This window comes from Poecilia reticulata, linkage group LG14 (genome assembly GCF_000633615.1).
Source record: "Poecilia reticulata strain Guanapo linkage group LG14, Guppy_female_1.0+MT, whole genome shotgun sequence".
Lineage (NCBI taxonomy): Eukaryota > Metazoa > Chordata > Actinopteri > Cyprinodontiformes > Poeciliidae > Poecilia > Poecilia reticulata.
In genome coordinates, this window is record NC_024344.1 from 16873589 (window position 1) to 16888912 (window position 15324).

General features: G+C 39.6%; 1 protein-coding gene across 2 annotated transcripts in view; it reads left to right on the forward strand.

Moving 5' to 3' along the window:
• Window positions 1-2758: 2758 nt before the first annotated feature.
• LOC103476066 (scavenger receptor cysteine-rich domain-containing group B protein) overlaps window positions 2759-15324 on the forward strand; it is a 17878-nt gene continuing 5312 nt past the window's right edge. Inside the window, exons 1-7 of one of the 2 annotated variants that reach the window (XM_008428130.2) lie at window positions 2759-2839; window positions 5192-5328; window positions 8289-8318; window positions 10770-10808; window positions 11926-12228; window positions 12321-12386; window positions 14585-14899. In XM_008428130.2, the coding sequence (XP_008426352.1) occupies window positions 5196-5328; window positions 8289-8318; window positions 10770-10808; window positions 11926-12228; window positions 12321-12386; window positions 14585-14899 (886 nt within the window). In that variant the 5' untranslated portion in view covers window positions 2759-2839; window positions 5192-5195. Of the gene's footprint in view, window positions 2840-2987; window positions 3225-5191; window positions 5329-8288; window positions 8319-10769; window positions 10809-11925; window positions 12229-12320; window positions 12387-14584; window positions 14900-15324 lie in introns of those variants that run through there. The other variant, XM_008428129.2, reaches the window with a different exon arrangement.

Below are 15324 nucleotides of genomic sequence, written 5' to 3' on the forward strand. Positions count from 1 at the left end.
ATTGCTCTGTGTGGGACGTGGCCCTCAAAGGACAAAGTGGCATCTCCTTACTTAATTTTCAGTACATTTGTAGTTATGTAATACCGGCAATGTTTTTTTTTTTTGCTACCAAACCGTTTCAAACAAATGTGCTAGATTGAGTTTGTGAGTCTTTTTTTAATCAATTTATGAATCCAGAATTCATAAAATTCGGGACATAACATGGGAATAATGGAATAAGTTCCCAATTATTTGCGTGTATCTCGCTCTTTTGAAGTCCATCATACCTTTCCCCACCTGGGGGACATGGAACACTAGCTTTCTTCATGACCCACTTCAAATAATTGCGCAAGACAAAAGCGCCCGGATCTCTCACCGTCCTCGCTTGTGTCAATCTCAAATTATATAAAAAAAGAAATGGGGTCAAAAATATGTCTTATGGCACAACTTGGTGAAAACTTCACACCGTGAGGTTACAGTACAGGTGATCGATGAATATGCTGCTACTCACAAAGATCTGCAGCACTGAGATTCTTCTAAAACAGACACCAGAACCCAAGTACAATAGGTTGGCTTCACCAAAATACCAGCTTGGTAAAACGGATGCCTTCAGAAACGGTGGAAATCCCAACGGCGACTAACTGGTCTGACTACATCGTGGGTTTATTCTCCAGAAATTCAGGGGACGACAGGACAGAAGTCTTTTTCTTTCACGTCTTTTATTTGGCACAGGCGCTTTGTTTCCCTTTTTCTCTGTACGAGACGAGAGCAAATACCCGAGTCCACGATAGGGTGTGCAGTCATCTCACAGACAAAAGAGACATTTCCAGTCAAAGGTGTGGATTAATACTTCCTACTATCAGTTTTGTTCATTGGTGGGAATGTGACCGGAGTTGAAAATAAACACACATGCTGGAAAAAAAAATTGTAAATTGAATAATTATATTGGATATATGCTCTAAAAATACCAACAGTTAAATAGTGAGTAAACTGAGACATTCTAATTATTAGTTATGAAATGAGACTAACACAAATAAAGTGTTTAGACTGTTTTTAGATATATTTTTTTTTTTTCAAAATAAAAATCTGAAAAGGTGTTGTTTGTATTTGTATTTATTACATGTGAGTCAATACTTTACAAAACTACATTTACATGTTTGTGGTGTGTCGCTACTGGATAAGGCATAAAAACAAAGTTGTTGCAACCAAGCTCAAACTCGGTCAGCGGGCCGACGGAAAGCTCTGAACTCCTACGTTTAAATCTTTCTCCAGATGCTCTGTTGCTGTATGACTGGACTTTCTGCTAAATAAGCTCTGATTTATTGCAGCTCTGTCTTTATGTTTAGTGTCTTTTCAAGTCTCTTCTTTCAGGATGCATACTAACTGTAGCAGCAAGTTAACAAGCATGAAACTGTGCATTAATAGATACAAACCAAGCACATTAAGGTAAACAACCTCTGATTAAATTGTTGAGTTTTTTATTTGGTTTTTTTATGTAGTACAAGACACACAAATAGAAATCTATGCGAATGCTAATGCTAACGGGGACTCTTGGCTACACAATAAGTTTTAGAAGCGAACGGGTCTGATGTGTCCTCTGGCGAGACGCAGTTATTAATAGGTAAACAGACTATGCATCATCTCACATAAGTGATTTGATAATGCTGCCATAAATCAAATGTATGTTCATGTTTTTTTTATTATTAATAAATAATGATGATAAAGAAGCTATAACTCAATATGTGTAAACAGCAAGGACATTTTCTCCACAGCTCAGGAAGGATTGGTCTTTGGCAACAAATGATGAGTTTGCTGCGTGAGTCAGATGGGTGTCGGCAGTTTCCTTCACACATTTGAAATTAAAGTGCTAAAAAGCATTTCTTTGCTTTTTTTTTATTGCTTTCCATACTAAACACATTTGTGTGCCGAGTCTTTAAAATATTTCAAATGTTCCATTGTAACTTCTCAGAATATTTCAGGCAAATTAAATACTCAAAACTACATTCTAGTTAGTGTTTTTGCAGTACCGTTCATACACCTTGGCCACATTTTGTCATGGAGCTAAATGTGTTTGGGAAAACAGACACTGGAGGAGCTGCAGAGCAGAAACTGTCATCCAATCTAAAATTATAGCTTTTATGGAAGCTATAAAAAACAAAAAAACATTGTCCAATGAAAGCTAATGGTAAGTGCTGCGTAAAGTTAGCTAAAAAATACTTTGGAAGAAGGTGCTTCTAGTCAAATGAGACCAAACCTGAACATTTCAACCTATATAAAAAAAAGCAGAAAACTAATTCCAACAACAAAACGAAATCAATCAATCAATAAAAAATGGTGGATTCGTTTTTTCAGCTAATAAAGCTAGCCAGAGTTGTTGGAAAGATTTTTAGCTGTACTCCTAAATGCAGAACAATTCTGGAGGAAAATTTGTCAAAGTTAAAAACATCTCAAAAGACTTGCAGCTGTAGTTGCAGCAAAAGGTGGCATTTAAATGGAAAAGCTGAATACAAATGCGCAGCATACTGTTCATATTTTTAATTGTAAAAAAAAAACAATACACAGTTATTCACTACTTTGTGTTGGTCTATAACATAAATTCTCAGTTGCATACATTGAAGTGTGCAGCAGAAAAAAAAGAAAACATTTTCTACATGTCAGTCATCAGATTGAGTTTGCCTCAGAATCTTCCAGTTTGCAGCAGCTCTCTGCAATGTGGGAGAGTCCAGTGCACAAACACGAACACACAGAGAGCCTGAGCCACAGCTTTGCCTCTCTGTCGGCGACTGTGTGCAGGGATGAGCTGGACCGCACCTTCTGAGAGCACCACCTGAAACTGGAGATGCTGGGATACCAGTAAAGGGTTGGCTTACATTGTCTTTGTGTCTTTCACGCCCCTCCTGCTTCTTTTAAGCTTAGACGGGTACAGGGCGTTAGGATATTAACATACAATGCTGTGGTATTTATTGTTTTACGTAATCCCTGTCACTGACGCCAGGTACTTATAGTCATGCAGCCCTAAGGAGATGAAAGACCTAAAACACGTAGTGCTGGATACTGGAGTTCTCTCTTGTGTTTATAGTTTTTAATATTTTCTGTGAGATTTGTGGACTTAAAAAAACTTCCTGCTGGTTCAGCCGTTTTGATTTTGCTTTTTTGTTTGTTTTGAGGAGAGGAAACCTATTTTAATCTTCTTTTGTTTTCTTTCTATTTATTATTTCGGGTCAAGATTAATACTTTTACAACAGGTATGTATTGTTTTTGTAACTTGAATGTAATACAATGAAATTTTGCTCGTGAGTCATATTTCTGGAACTGAATTTTCTACACTAAATTTATTTGTCATAAAGTGAAAAAGCTGACCCAGAGTGACACAGTCTAACATGTTCTTTAAACAACTGTTCAAATTCTGATTTCTTTTTCTTTCTTTTTTTTTTTTACAAAAAGAATAGATTATGAAGGATGTCAGAAACCCAGTTGCATGATGCGCTGCCAAAATCACTGATTTTCTGCTAAAAAAAAGGAGATTCTTCCCGTTAACGGTGCCTGGCGTTGTTGTTCGTCGGTCTATCTCAGACATTAGGGGGTATTTTTGTGGGGCCGAGATCTTTCAGCTATTTCTCAGTGCAGGGAAGTGAGAAGGGAGGGGAAGCAGAGCCGACACAAAAGGCAACATTATTCCCCAGCGGATCTGCGCTACATCCCACCATGAATGGAGTATTGAAAAACATAACATTGGGGACAAGATTGTTTTTCATCCCTCATAACTGAACCATTTGTCCCAGAGTTTCGAGTGGTGCGCTCGTATAGTTTCCAAGGGAGGCAGCCTCGGTTCTCGAGCGCCGCGGCAGTGTTAAAATCCCCCACCTCCCGATTGGACGTTCGACGTCTTTGACTGTGTTGCCTTTGGGCTTCTGTACCTCATGTTTTGAGACAGTTGCACACCGGATGAACCTGGGTGAAAGCTGTTTGCAGTCCTTTTGCAGCAGCTCTTTTCTACAGAAGTTGCTTCTACAGGCTGAAGATAAGCAAAAAGTGCAGTGGCAGAATATTTTAACATCCTCCTCGCTTCTTCCTGCTCTCCGAGACGAGAGGCGCCCCCACCGTGTCATCGCGGGCCTAAGCGTTTCGGAGGGTTCTAGTGACAGATTGCAGGAAGCAGCGTTTATGCCCGACGATGGGGGACCACAGAAAGCAGAAATGTCTTTGTGTGCTACCTAGGCCCGGAATGTCCACTATCTCAAGGGGCCAATATCAAATTCTCCCTTCATCATCCCCTAATACGCATTCCTGGGTAAGGTCAGGGGGAATTCTGCACGAGTGGAGAAACAAACAAGCCAGGGCAGACATTTGCGCTGAGTTTTTGTGAAATACAGCGTGGCTCTTACGACTGTTCTCAAAGGTCACTTCGATGCTTGAGTTTTAAAGTGTCCGCAGGTGTTAGCTTTGGCACAAACAGTGGATGTACATCAGACGGCAATAATTGATGGTTCAAACCTAATCAAAAAAGTGTGTTGCACTCCACAGTAGATCAGTTGAAAGTGCGTGTCAGATATATAATTTTTTCCCCCAGTTGGATCATCAGACCGCTGCACCCAACTTTAGAGCATCCTCTTGACGTTCTGAGAAAGTCACTGATGTTACTATCTGACCGATTACTGAGTGATCCCTATGAATCCTGACATTCCCTTTCCGAAGGAAAATCCCCTGGAAAACACTGACAAAGGTATCGGCCTCTGATTGTAACACAAGCCTTCTCCAGCTGCTGGTGTTGCTCAAAACACCAAACCTCTTCCTCCCCGCCCCCAAGCCCCAACGGTCAGTGCAACTCTGCCTCCAAATCTGGGTTTGAGGGTGGCCATTTTGTGCACGTTACTCATGATTGGATCAGGAGCTGGTGGCTGTAGAGATGCACTCAGAGGCCTTTTATGTTCATAAAGCGATCTCTGGAAATGGCGTCTCTTCGAGCGGATTGAAACGACCATCCAAACCACGCTACATCACAGCGACAATAGCCGCAGGCCGTGTCAGATAAAACAATCCAATACTATAATCAGACCACTCCAAACCAGGACAATAAATACTGATTGTTTTTCAGTTGTAGAAAAGTGTCTGCCACGCTTGAGGCTGTTGCGAGTCTGGAACGCATGCAGCTCTGGACTCTGGGTGCCCCCGATGAGAGTAAACTGAGAGTCTGTAACTGTGTGTGTTGCAGCCAGATGGTGAGTCAGACAGCCATGCGAGGCCAGCGTGGGGCGGAGAGCAAGCGCAGGTGCTGGAACCCGGCCGTTTGGCTCCTGGTGTCCCTGCTGGCTTCCTTTGTGGTGGTGCCCCTCGGTGTGCTGAGACTAGGTAAGTCTGGTGGGGGGCCTGGGGTACTCAGCGTTTATCTAAAAACAACTGGCAGACCTAAAGCTACTTAAATATGTACTAACATGATATGTAATAGAGGTAGCAATATGGTATAGTACAATTTGAAAATTTGTATTTTGATTTAAATGTCACAGGTGTCTTATGAAATCTTTAAAATGGAAAAGGCGCTTACAGAGAACATTCTTTTTTAAATGATTTACTGTGGTGAAGATTTAAAGAGTCAACACAAAAAAAAGCAATTCTCTCCTCTTCATGTGTCGTTTGCCTGCAGTGCTGTGAAAAATATTTCCCCCATTACTTCTGTTTTGACGTTTTATCACATTTAATTGTTCAATAATGAGTTAATTTAATAAAAGATTAAAGCTATCCACACCAAGTGGAAGTTTTATTAAAACTGAATTTCACCAGTCAGACTATCCGCTGAGATCAACAACCCTGTGTGCTTTCAGAGAATGCAGTCGAATTTCCAGAATCAAATGGGCGTGGCTTACAGCTCACTGAATTCACTTGAGTGATGCCAAGACATGCGGGGGTTTCCCCAAAGTGAAATCCCCAAAGGGGCTGGGTTCTTTGTTTCAATGCTCTTCCATTGTTTCAAATCCTGCTAATGCTTTTCATATAGGTGCAGTTCTCATGTACACCATCCTTTACATGCAATTACGCATCAGATTCTCCAGAACAACATATCTCTAAGTTGGTCACTGGAAAATTGTACGGTGTCTTGCTTTGTGCACAATGTGGACTTCTGTTGTTTCTGCAGCTGTCTTCACTCTGTACAATATCCCTATGTCACATTTGCTCTGCAATTCCAATGTATACTGGCAACCATCTGAGACTACAGAGTCACATCGGGGTCGTAGTGTTGGTGTCGGGACCTTTCTAGTTTGATAGCAAACTAACGAACATGCGTAGATCACAAACCAAACCGAGGATAGGGCTAAGGTCATTAAAGTTCATCTGTTTGGAAAGAGTTTCAAAAATGTTTTATTTGATAGTCTTAGTGAGAGACAATATTCGCAAATGGTGAAATCAAGGAAAAGTTGTTGAGTCTCTTAGGAGAGGTCTGCCTAACAAAATTACTCTAAAAGGTCACTGACGACTCTCCGCAACTCAATACAACAGCCAATGTTAAATCAGAAACTTAACAGTAACAAAAGAGACTTGGCAAAAAGAACGTCCACTTTTGTCAGTCCACTTTTGAAATGGATCAAAACCTCAACAAAACCAAACGGAGGTTTTCAAGCAGCCTTGTCAAAGTCTGGCTTTAGTCCGACAGAGATGCTATGACGTGACGTTAAACAGTCTATTCATCTCCGAAGCCCTCCGATGTGGCCAGCTAAAACGGTTCTTCGAAGAAGAGTTGTTAGTCCAAGGGTGGCACAGACAATTATGAAGGGCTGATTGCTTTTCACAAAACTGCCAGACATGTGAGAAGATTATCCCTGGTGATCGTTGTTCGATATTAAAATCTAATCTGACTATTTGAAACGAGTGATTTAAAAAAAAAAAAAAAAAAAGCAGAAGCAATTTTAACATTCCCCCAACACCATATGCATGTGTATTAACATTTAAACAACATACATTGTGATAACCAATTCCATTAAATTTGATCTGTCGGCAAGAAAATCAACTTCTCTGAATTCATGTTAACTACACATGCAATACTTTTAACTACCTGTAGTGGGAGCAGTTTACCCAACCACAGCCTACATCCACTTATCCTTGCTGGGTCTTGGAGGATGTTTCTACAGGAAATAACTGAAGGGATATTTAAGATTTCTTTTGAGGTGAGACTCATGTCTCTGTTAGTGATGGTTGCCTTGACGACGTACGCGTCTTGGTACAGAGTCACGAATGAATATTGTTTTACGCTACATTCATCAAAACAGACCATAATTCACTTCAGCCTAAGAATAGTAAGTATACCAACAATCACAATAAAGATAAATTAAATCTAAAGTTAATTATAATTTTTAGATATGAAATTACCCGGGCAGCACAGACCTTTCAATTCATTACCATATCGGCTTCAGTTGAGATTATTTGGAAAATATGAGCAGAACTCATGTTTTAAACTTTGTTTGCTGTCAAGTCTTAGGAATAAATATCATTGTAAATTAAAACTTTTTTTTAACATAAAGCCTAATAAGTAGAATGTTTTCAAAGAGAAAAGGGGGACGGACAAAATATCTTGGGACTCGGGAATCAGCTACAGATAAATTAAAGCGGTGAACCATAAAAAAAAAAATAATAGTAAAAAAATAATTAAAGAACATAAATAAATGACAGGAATAAATGCTGCCCACAGGCCAAAAATGATAAAAACTATGGAAAGCAAAAACTGCCACAATTCACTGAATAAATTAAGTTTTCGGGGGAAAAAAAGTAGATTATATAGATTTCCAAATCTACAGTCTGGTTTAAACATAGAGGTAACATTTCAGCTATACTGTCTCTTTTTTAGTGTAAAGTTAGCAAATTGACGACCACGCTATATAAAAAATGTTTTGTCTACCACAACATAAAACCACTGCATAATAATAATAATTAAAAAAAAAAGTTGTTTCCAAGAATCAAGGCCAAAAACTGGAAATGAATGGGACACATGAGCTGATTATTTGTGAATTTAGGCCGAAAACACACAGCCGAGTCCCTGATAACGCTTCAGGACCGGTTGTACCTGCGGGCAAACTCCCTGTAGATGGGAGCCTTTGTGCCTGTGGGTACTGTCTGCCCCCTGCTTCACTCTCAGACCTGGCCAAAGCCCTGCAGCCATTTCAAAAGGGAGACACGATCAATGCCACTCTGTGAAACAACCCATGCAGGGGAAAAACAATTTGTTTACATGTGCTGACATCTGCGCCGTCTGGTTTTATCCTATTGCAGTCTATAGATGTGAGCCCAGCTGACTTTGTTTTTCTGTTTTGTATTTCCATTAGGCATGAAGATAAACAAACGAACTCTAACCAGTAAGTAACATTCAATTATTCATTTCTTTTTTTCTTTCACAATGCGCAGAATTCAAAATATCATACAAGAAAGAATACAAGAAGTGAAGAGTAACCAGCATGTGACACCATAAAACGGCGTATGAAAGCTTCTGCTTAACCGTATTAGCACATGCTCATGCTTTTGTGTCACAAACAAATAAAGGAGGTCGGGAATTGACCTACATAAGAAGTGGTTGTCCCACAAAGGTCGTCCTGGTGTCTTTGTAAAGGTGTTGGAATCTGAGATACTAATCAGCAGTCGGTGGAGTGACCTCCATCTGAGTTAAGAAATAGCTGTAATCAAAACATTTTCATTTTTAAATGCACATGAACCAAGTGAATAAGAACATCTTTGTCATTTTTTATAAGTTACATGTACACAGGCTTGTATTTAGGATGCATGGTTCCTATTAGAAGTGTGTAAAACAAGACAGTGAGATGTGTGTTTGTGGAAATTATGGATCTAATTGAGAAGAGTGAAGAGTTGAAAGGATTATAGTTTTTGGAACCTGAGGTGTCGCCCCCTGCTGACCATTGCAAAGTTTTCAGGTCCAAAGGACCTGCACCATCTGCTTGTTCAGAGCAAAAAAAAAAAAAAAAAAGGAGAAAAAAAACGGGAAAAAGTTTAGTAAACATCATTTCTGGGGCTTCATGTGGCTTTTCAGCTCACTCGAACAGAAACAGAAACATAATATTTATTTGGCATACTTTCCAAATAAGAAACATGAGAAACATGAGCAGTTTTCTTGGTTTTATGGAACATGAGCTTTAAATTAATGTTCCAGGACATTGCTAATCATAAAAAAGAGAAGTACACGGCTCTTTGTGAGCAGCTTTCAGTGGTTTTAGTTCTGAGCATCAGCTAAATAAAACTGCTTTTCATTTTGGTATGTTGAAATCAGTTAGACTTGTAATGAGATCTTATTCAATACTCTGTCAATTTAAAAATACCTTCATGGCGTACAGCGCAGACTTACCCTGGACTCCATTAGTCAGTGGACTGAAGGGAAATGTATTGAAAACCAGAACAACCTTGACTGTTTTCATTTAAAAAATGATGATGAGGATGTGAAAAACATGACCCAAGTCACTGAGGTGTTGTATTATAAGCAACTAAAGTACATATGAGAGTTTATTTGAGTTTTGAGTGTTCATGTAGGAAAACTCATAAAAGAGAACTGCCTAATTAAAATTTTACAAAGGATTTTAATTTTAAAGTTATTTATAAAATTAATTTGCTTGTCACTTCTATTTTTATAGATTTTTTGATGCATCTAAATATTTTATATCAAGCTAATTTTATTGGCAGAAAAAATTAGCCTTTGCAAATTAAAATGTTGATGCCATTATTCCAGCCAAGCAACCTGGAAGTTAAAAAAAAAATCATAATAAATCACTGAATTGTGAAACAGAATTTTCTGGTTAAATTATCAAAAAACAAAACAAAACAAAAATGCAGGTACAAATCAGAAATAAGGATATTGACATCCATCAGTCTGGAAAAGGTCACATTTCTGAGGCTTTGGTACTCCAAAAAAAACCATATTATCAATATGGAAGCATCTAAACTCCCGAAGAAGAATATCCGTAATCTTTATTTCTCTTCTAAAAATGTGTAGAAACATTTGAAAATATCAATAAAATGTTAAAATTGGGCATTTCCTTAAATTTAGAAAGTCTACATTATTTGTTTCAGTGTTTAGGTAAAAACTATCTGCAAGTTACTGCAAACGTATTCAAATCTCCTTTAGACAAAGTCATGAAACTTCAAAGACACACCATTCCAACGGTGGAACATGGTGGTGGCAGCATAATGCTGTAGGGACAGCATGCTTCGTCAGACTTGATGGGAAGATGGATGAAGCATGAAATCTGTAGTTATAATGTTATTGATAAGTTGGGAGCTAATCAATTTTGTACTTACATAATTGTGCTTGCCTAGATTTGAGGAGATGGTATGGAGAATAAAACAATAATGTCAGACTCTATAGCAAACATTCCTCTTGCAGACTTAGCGTTTTTTTCCCATGTCAGTTTAGTTTAATTAAAGATCCTCATTAGTCTTTACGATAGTGGAGGCTATTCTTCCTGGGGTCCATGCCACAAACATTACAATAAAATCACACTATTACTAACATTACAAAAAAAAGGTTATCACAAAATACCTTAAAACACACAAAACCTAAAACACATTTCAACAATTTCAAAGACAAATATTAGAAACAAAGTTAAGATGAAAACCCTATAGAGGATCAGCGCAACATCTTTAATCTTCAGGGCTCGTTCTGAACAGCCATTCTGCTGTAGACTTGGTCCGTGTCTAGCGTTACAGGAAATCAGATACAGTAGATAAAGAGGACATTACCTATGGAAGGCCAATAGCCACCCATTAACAAACAACTGAAGATACCCTCTGACTTTTTGTTTCAGGCAACACGATGCAAACCTTCGAGAGGACGCAGTACCAAGGTGAGTGTGAAGTTACTGCCATAAGGGCGGAAAAAAATGCAGTGCGAAAACATTCAATTCCTACCATGGCAGTGTATCGGCGACTTTCTGACTGGGAGCCAGCAAAGCAGGAAATAGAGCAGTGCTTGGGGCTTAAACAAGCTCATTTTCCCAGCTCTGCATTCTCCTAATCCCAAACTTATTTACTACTCCCCTTACTGGTTTACCTTTTCCCCTAATTGCTCAGGGACATTTCGTCTGTACGCACATGTTCTCAAGCAGTTGCGAGTCTCCTCCTTAACACAGTTCTTAACCTGGGTTCGATCGAACCCCAGGGGTTCGATGAGTCGGTCTCAGGGGTTCGGTGGAGCCTCTGCCGCGTAGGTAAAGACACACTTGTATAAAGTCGTGATGACGTCCCGCTTTGCCATCACTTGCTGCAGAGGATCACGTTACATTGCTTAGCCAATCAGTGCTGTGAAGGAGCCCTGATTGAAGGAGTTCCACCCTCAGCAGGGATTTGAACTTGTGTCTTTAATTACTTCAGCAAAACTCAGTTTTTACCAAATTCTGTAGCTTTCGGTGAACTTCTAAATCTGCTTCTTAGTCGCATCTTTTCGGGATTGCTACTGCCTCTAGTTGCGTGGGGATGGTAACACAACTAATATAATTACATTACTAAATCAGAATACGGCAAAGTCTTTATTATTAATTTTTCATTCCCTTAAGAATGTAGAGCTAATTAATTGATCTAAACAAGACCTCAAAGTGGTTCCAGTTTCTCTCGAAGGCCAACCTGTTAAAACTGTGGCAAATTTTAAATACCTTGGGTCGTTCCTGGACAGTCAGCTCAACTTTGTTGAAAACACTGACTATATTTTGAAGAACTGTTCTCAGAGACCTTTTAAGAAGACTTGGTGATCTTGGGGTGACCCAACTAGACTCTAATTGGGTCACCCTTATGTCTTGAATTTGGGGGGGGGAATCATATTTATCTCTACAGAAGGGTTCAGTGAATGCGCGTATGAAACTAGTGAGTTCGGTACCTCAAAAAAGGTTAAGAACCACTGCTTTAACAATAGAGAGAGCATTGTCTTTGGACACAACCAACTAAAAGCATGTTCCGTCTCTTCAAAAGTCCAACTGGTGAATGGACGCAACATGTGCGAGGGCAGAGTCGAGGTGCTCTACAACGGCTCATGGGGCACGGTGTGCGACGACGACTGGGACATGGTGGATGCCAACATCGTGTGCCGGCAGATGGGATGCGGGGTGGCCGTCGCCGTGGGCAGCAGCTCTCAGTTCGGACAAGGCACGGGACTCATCGCGCTGGATAACGTGGACTGCCGGGGAAACGAGGCAGACCTGAGTCAGTGTCGCAGCCTGGGCTGGGGTGTCCACAACTGTTACCACTATGAGGATGTGGGAGTTACCTGTAGAGGTAAAACTTGTTCAAACCGCTTTTTAAACAAATAATAAATTACATAAGAAATTATTAAAAATGCTGCCTTTTCATTGTTTTGTTTTTTTTAGTACCTGCGCTCTTGGGGGCAAGAGAGTTTGCAGAGCCCACAACACCCACAGTCAAGTCTGGATTACGTGAGTATCATATGCTCTGATAAAATTGAGATTGATCTGTTGCTGAACATAAATGTACAAAGTGTGAATTCCTAAAATGAAAATTCATAAAAATGGTTGAAACAGTTCTAGGGAATTAAGATAAAATATTCCTTTATTAATCCCGCAGTGGGGAAATTTACATTGTTACAGCAGTACAGAGGACAGAGCAGAACCAATATAAACATATATATTTACTAAAAATACAAGTGAACATAGAAATACTGAAACAGTATTGTATGAAATATAAAATAAAATAAATAAATTCCAGGTTTATTTATTGTAGTGGAGAGTAGTGAACTACATGAGAGCAGCGGGTGTTGTGCAGTCTGACGGCGGCCGGAAGGAAAGACCTGCGGTATCTTTCCTTCACACACTTAGGGTGCCGGGCACTGAAATAGCTGCTCAGTGCTGTCAGAGAGTGGTGCATGGGGTGGGACAGGTACTCCAGCACGCGCTGAAGCTTAGTCCTCATTCAATTATAATTCAACTCTATTCTGAAAAACGTGGCGATGCTAGCTGAATGTCGCCTGTCCTGGCCACTGTGGGCAAAAAGTACAATGTGCAACATCTACTCCTGTCTAAAAGCTGACAGGACAATAACTTGTGTTTCCCGTCTGATTTTCAACTTTCTTCATCAGATGGCCACTTAGAAAAGGTATTGATATTGATCTGGTTCTTGCAGCCAGAAATGCTGGCAGATCTATTTTGTTTCAAACCTTTTAAGTGATTTTCTGCGAACAACAGGCCATCTGTTGCTTCAGGTCAAAGCATCAGCTTCTGATGAAGCAAACTGTACCTGGATTTAATTCTCACTGCACAGATCTGAGCATGTGGGCATTAAGTCATCCACAGGTTAGCATAAAGTTAAGGACAGGTGGATCACAGTGGCACTTTGTAAATAAAAAGCTTCATACCAAACTACAAACCTAAGTGTATTGTTTATAGAGACCAGTAATACCTTTTATGGTGTTTACATCTGCAAGTCTGCAAGCATCTTCCTCCATCTGCTTTGGTCAGTTTGACTCTTTTGTCCTTTTTTTCTCTGAGAACTGCCTTGAATTCAATCAGCTTGATTGGAGAGACTCCAAGTCTTGGCAAGTTGTTGGTTTCCTTAGTCCTCATAATACTGTTTGTTCATCAGTGTTTCTAACAGCTACGTTTACACAGATTAAATTATGCACAGGTAGGTCATTTAAAGATTAGCTGACTACTGAATAGAGTTGGTTGCATTGGATTTTATTTAGGAGTATCAGAGTAAAGGCAGCTGAATACAAATGCATACAACACTATCCAGATCTTTACTTGTAAAAGATTTAGAAACCCATGTGTGTATTACATGGGTTTTATTTTACTGGGTTGACTTATGAGTCTGATTAAATTGGGTTTTGTGTTCTGGCATAAAAACAACAATAATAATAAAATAAAAATGCCACCTGCTATGTTGGATGTTTGTTTTTATAATGCAGAATCAGGTTTCAATAGACCATAAACGTCTTCTTGTTGACACAACAGGTATTCCCCGCTAACTCATCACATTTCTTCACAATAAAAACTAGACATTTTAGATATGTATCAGTCATTGGATTTGGACACATTTAGACAACATCAAAAGGCTTTGGGGATTTGGTGCACTGTATCCCTTTGGACTTCATGGACGCTTTACAACACACCTGTCTCTTCAGTTTCAGATTCTTCTCATTGTTCGCCGGGTTTGCCTTTGTTGTGCTGGCCGTGTTTTCTTTTTTACATTCATTCCCAAAAGGATCATGGAGAAGCAGGGCTGAGTCAAGTTCGGTGTACAATTGATCATATGACGTAGTTAGCTAATCCTCTGGTGGCCATCATGAAAGCAAGAGTAAGGAGGTCTTCCAGATTTATGACACTTGCTACACATGAGAATGTCTATTGTCTCTATGTTTTGTCTAGGAAGAAACATAAGGTGATAAAGGTAAAGTTTGGTGCAACAGTAGATGCTAAAGGTTTTTTTCTTCTTCTTCCATTCTGCCCTCAGTGTGTTTTGTCTCAGTTTTTGTTTGTATCAGTATCTTAGAGTCATCTTCTAAGTTTTCAGACACAAAATATATCAGTTTGACGCTTCAATCGCTCTAGCATAGAATAAAATGTTCAGTTAGCGACATTACTCTTTACGGTTTCCTCCCTCGTTCTCTTGGTTTTAGGCGATGGCGCTGTTCGCTTGGTGAATGGCATGAACTCCTGCCAAGGTCGGGTCGAGATCTACTACCAAGGAAGCTGGGGGACGGTGTGCGACGACGACTGGGGGCTCCGCAACGCCATGGTGGTGTGTCAGCAGCTAGGCTGCGGCAGTGCGGTCTCTGCTCACACCAACTCCTACTTCGGCTACGGCACCGGACTCATTCTCCTCGACAACGTCAACTGCTATGGCAACGAACAGGAGCTGATGAGGTGCAAGAGCCTGGGCTGGGGAAAACACAACTGTGGACACCATGAGGACGCCGGGGTCACCTGCACTGGTACGATGCTCTAAGTTATGTTGGAATGGGACAGTAATGTTATTCAGATCAGCGGCGGGTAATTTACAGTCATATTCAGTAAATTAGAATATGCTCTCCAGTGAGACTTTTGTCAGATTATAAATTACCTTTGAAAACAGCAACCATAAGTAGGTATCAACTTTTTATTAAGCCCACATTTTTGCCTTTGAAATGTTTTTATTGGTCTGACGAAATATTCTAATCTTAAATGTTGCGTTTCCATTTAGGACTGAGACAATTAATCAGAATAATCAGATTCATCATGATTAATTGGTTGCTGAAATAATTGTCAGCTGATTTAGTAATCAATTACTTGTTAACTGGGGTATATAGACTTAAAAAAGGACATTTTCAGAAAGGACAAGATGAGCATCAATGAAACCAACACTGTACAAAGATATATA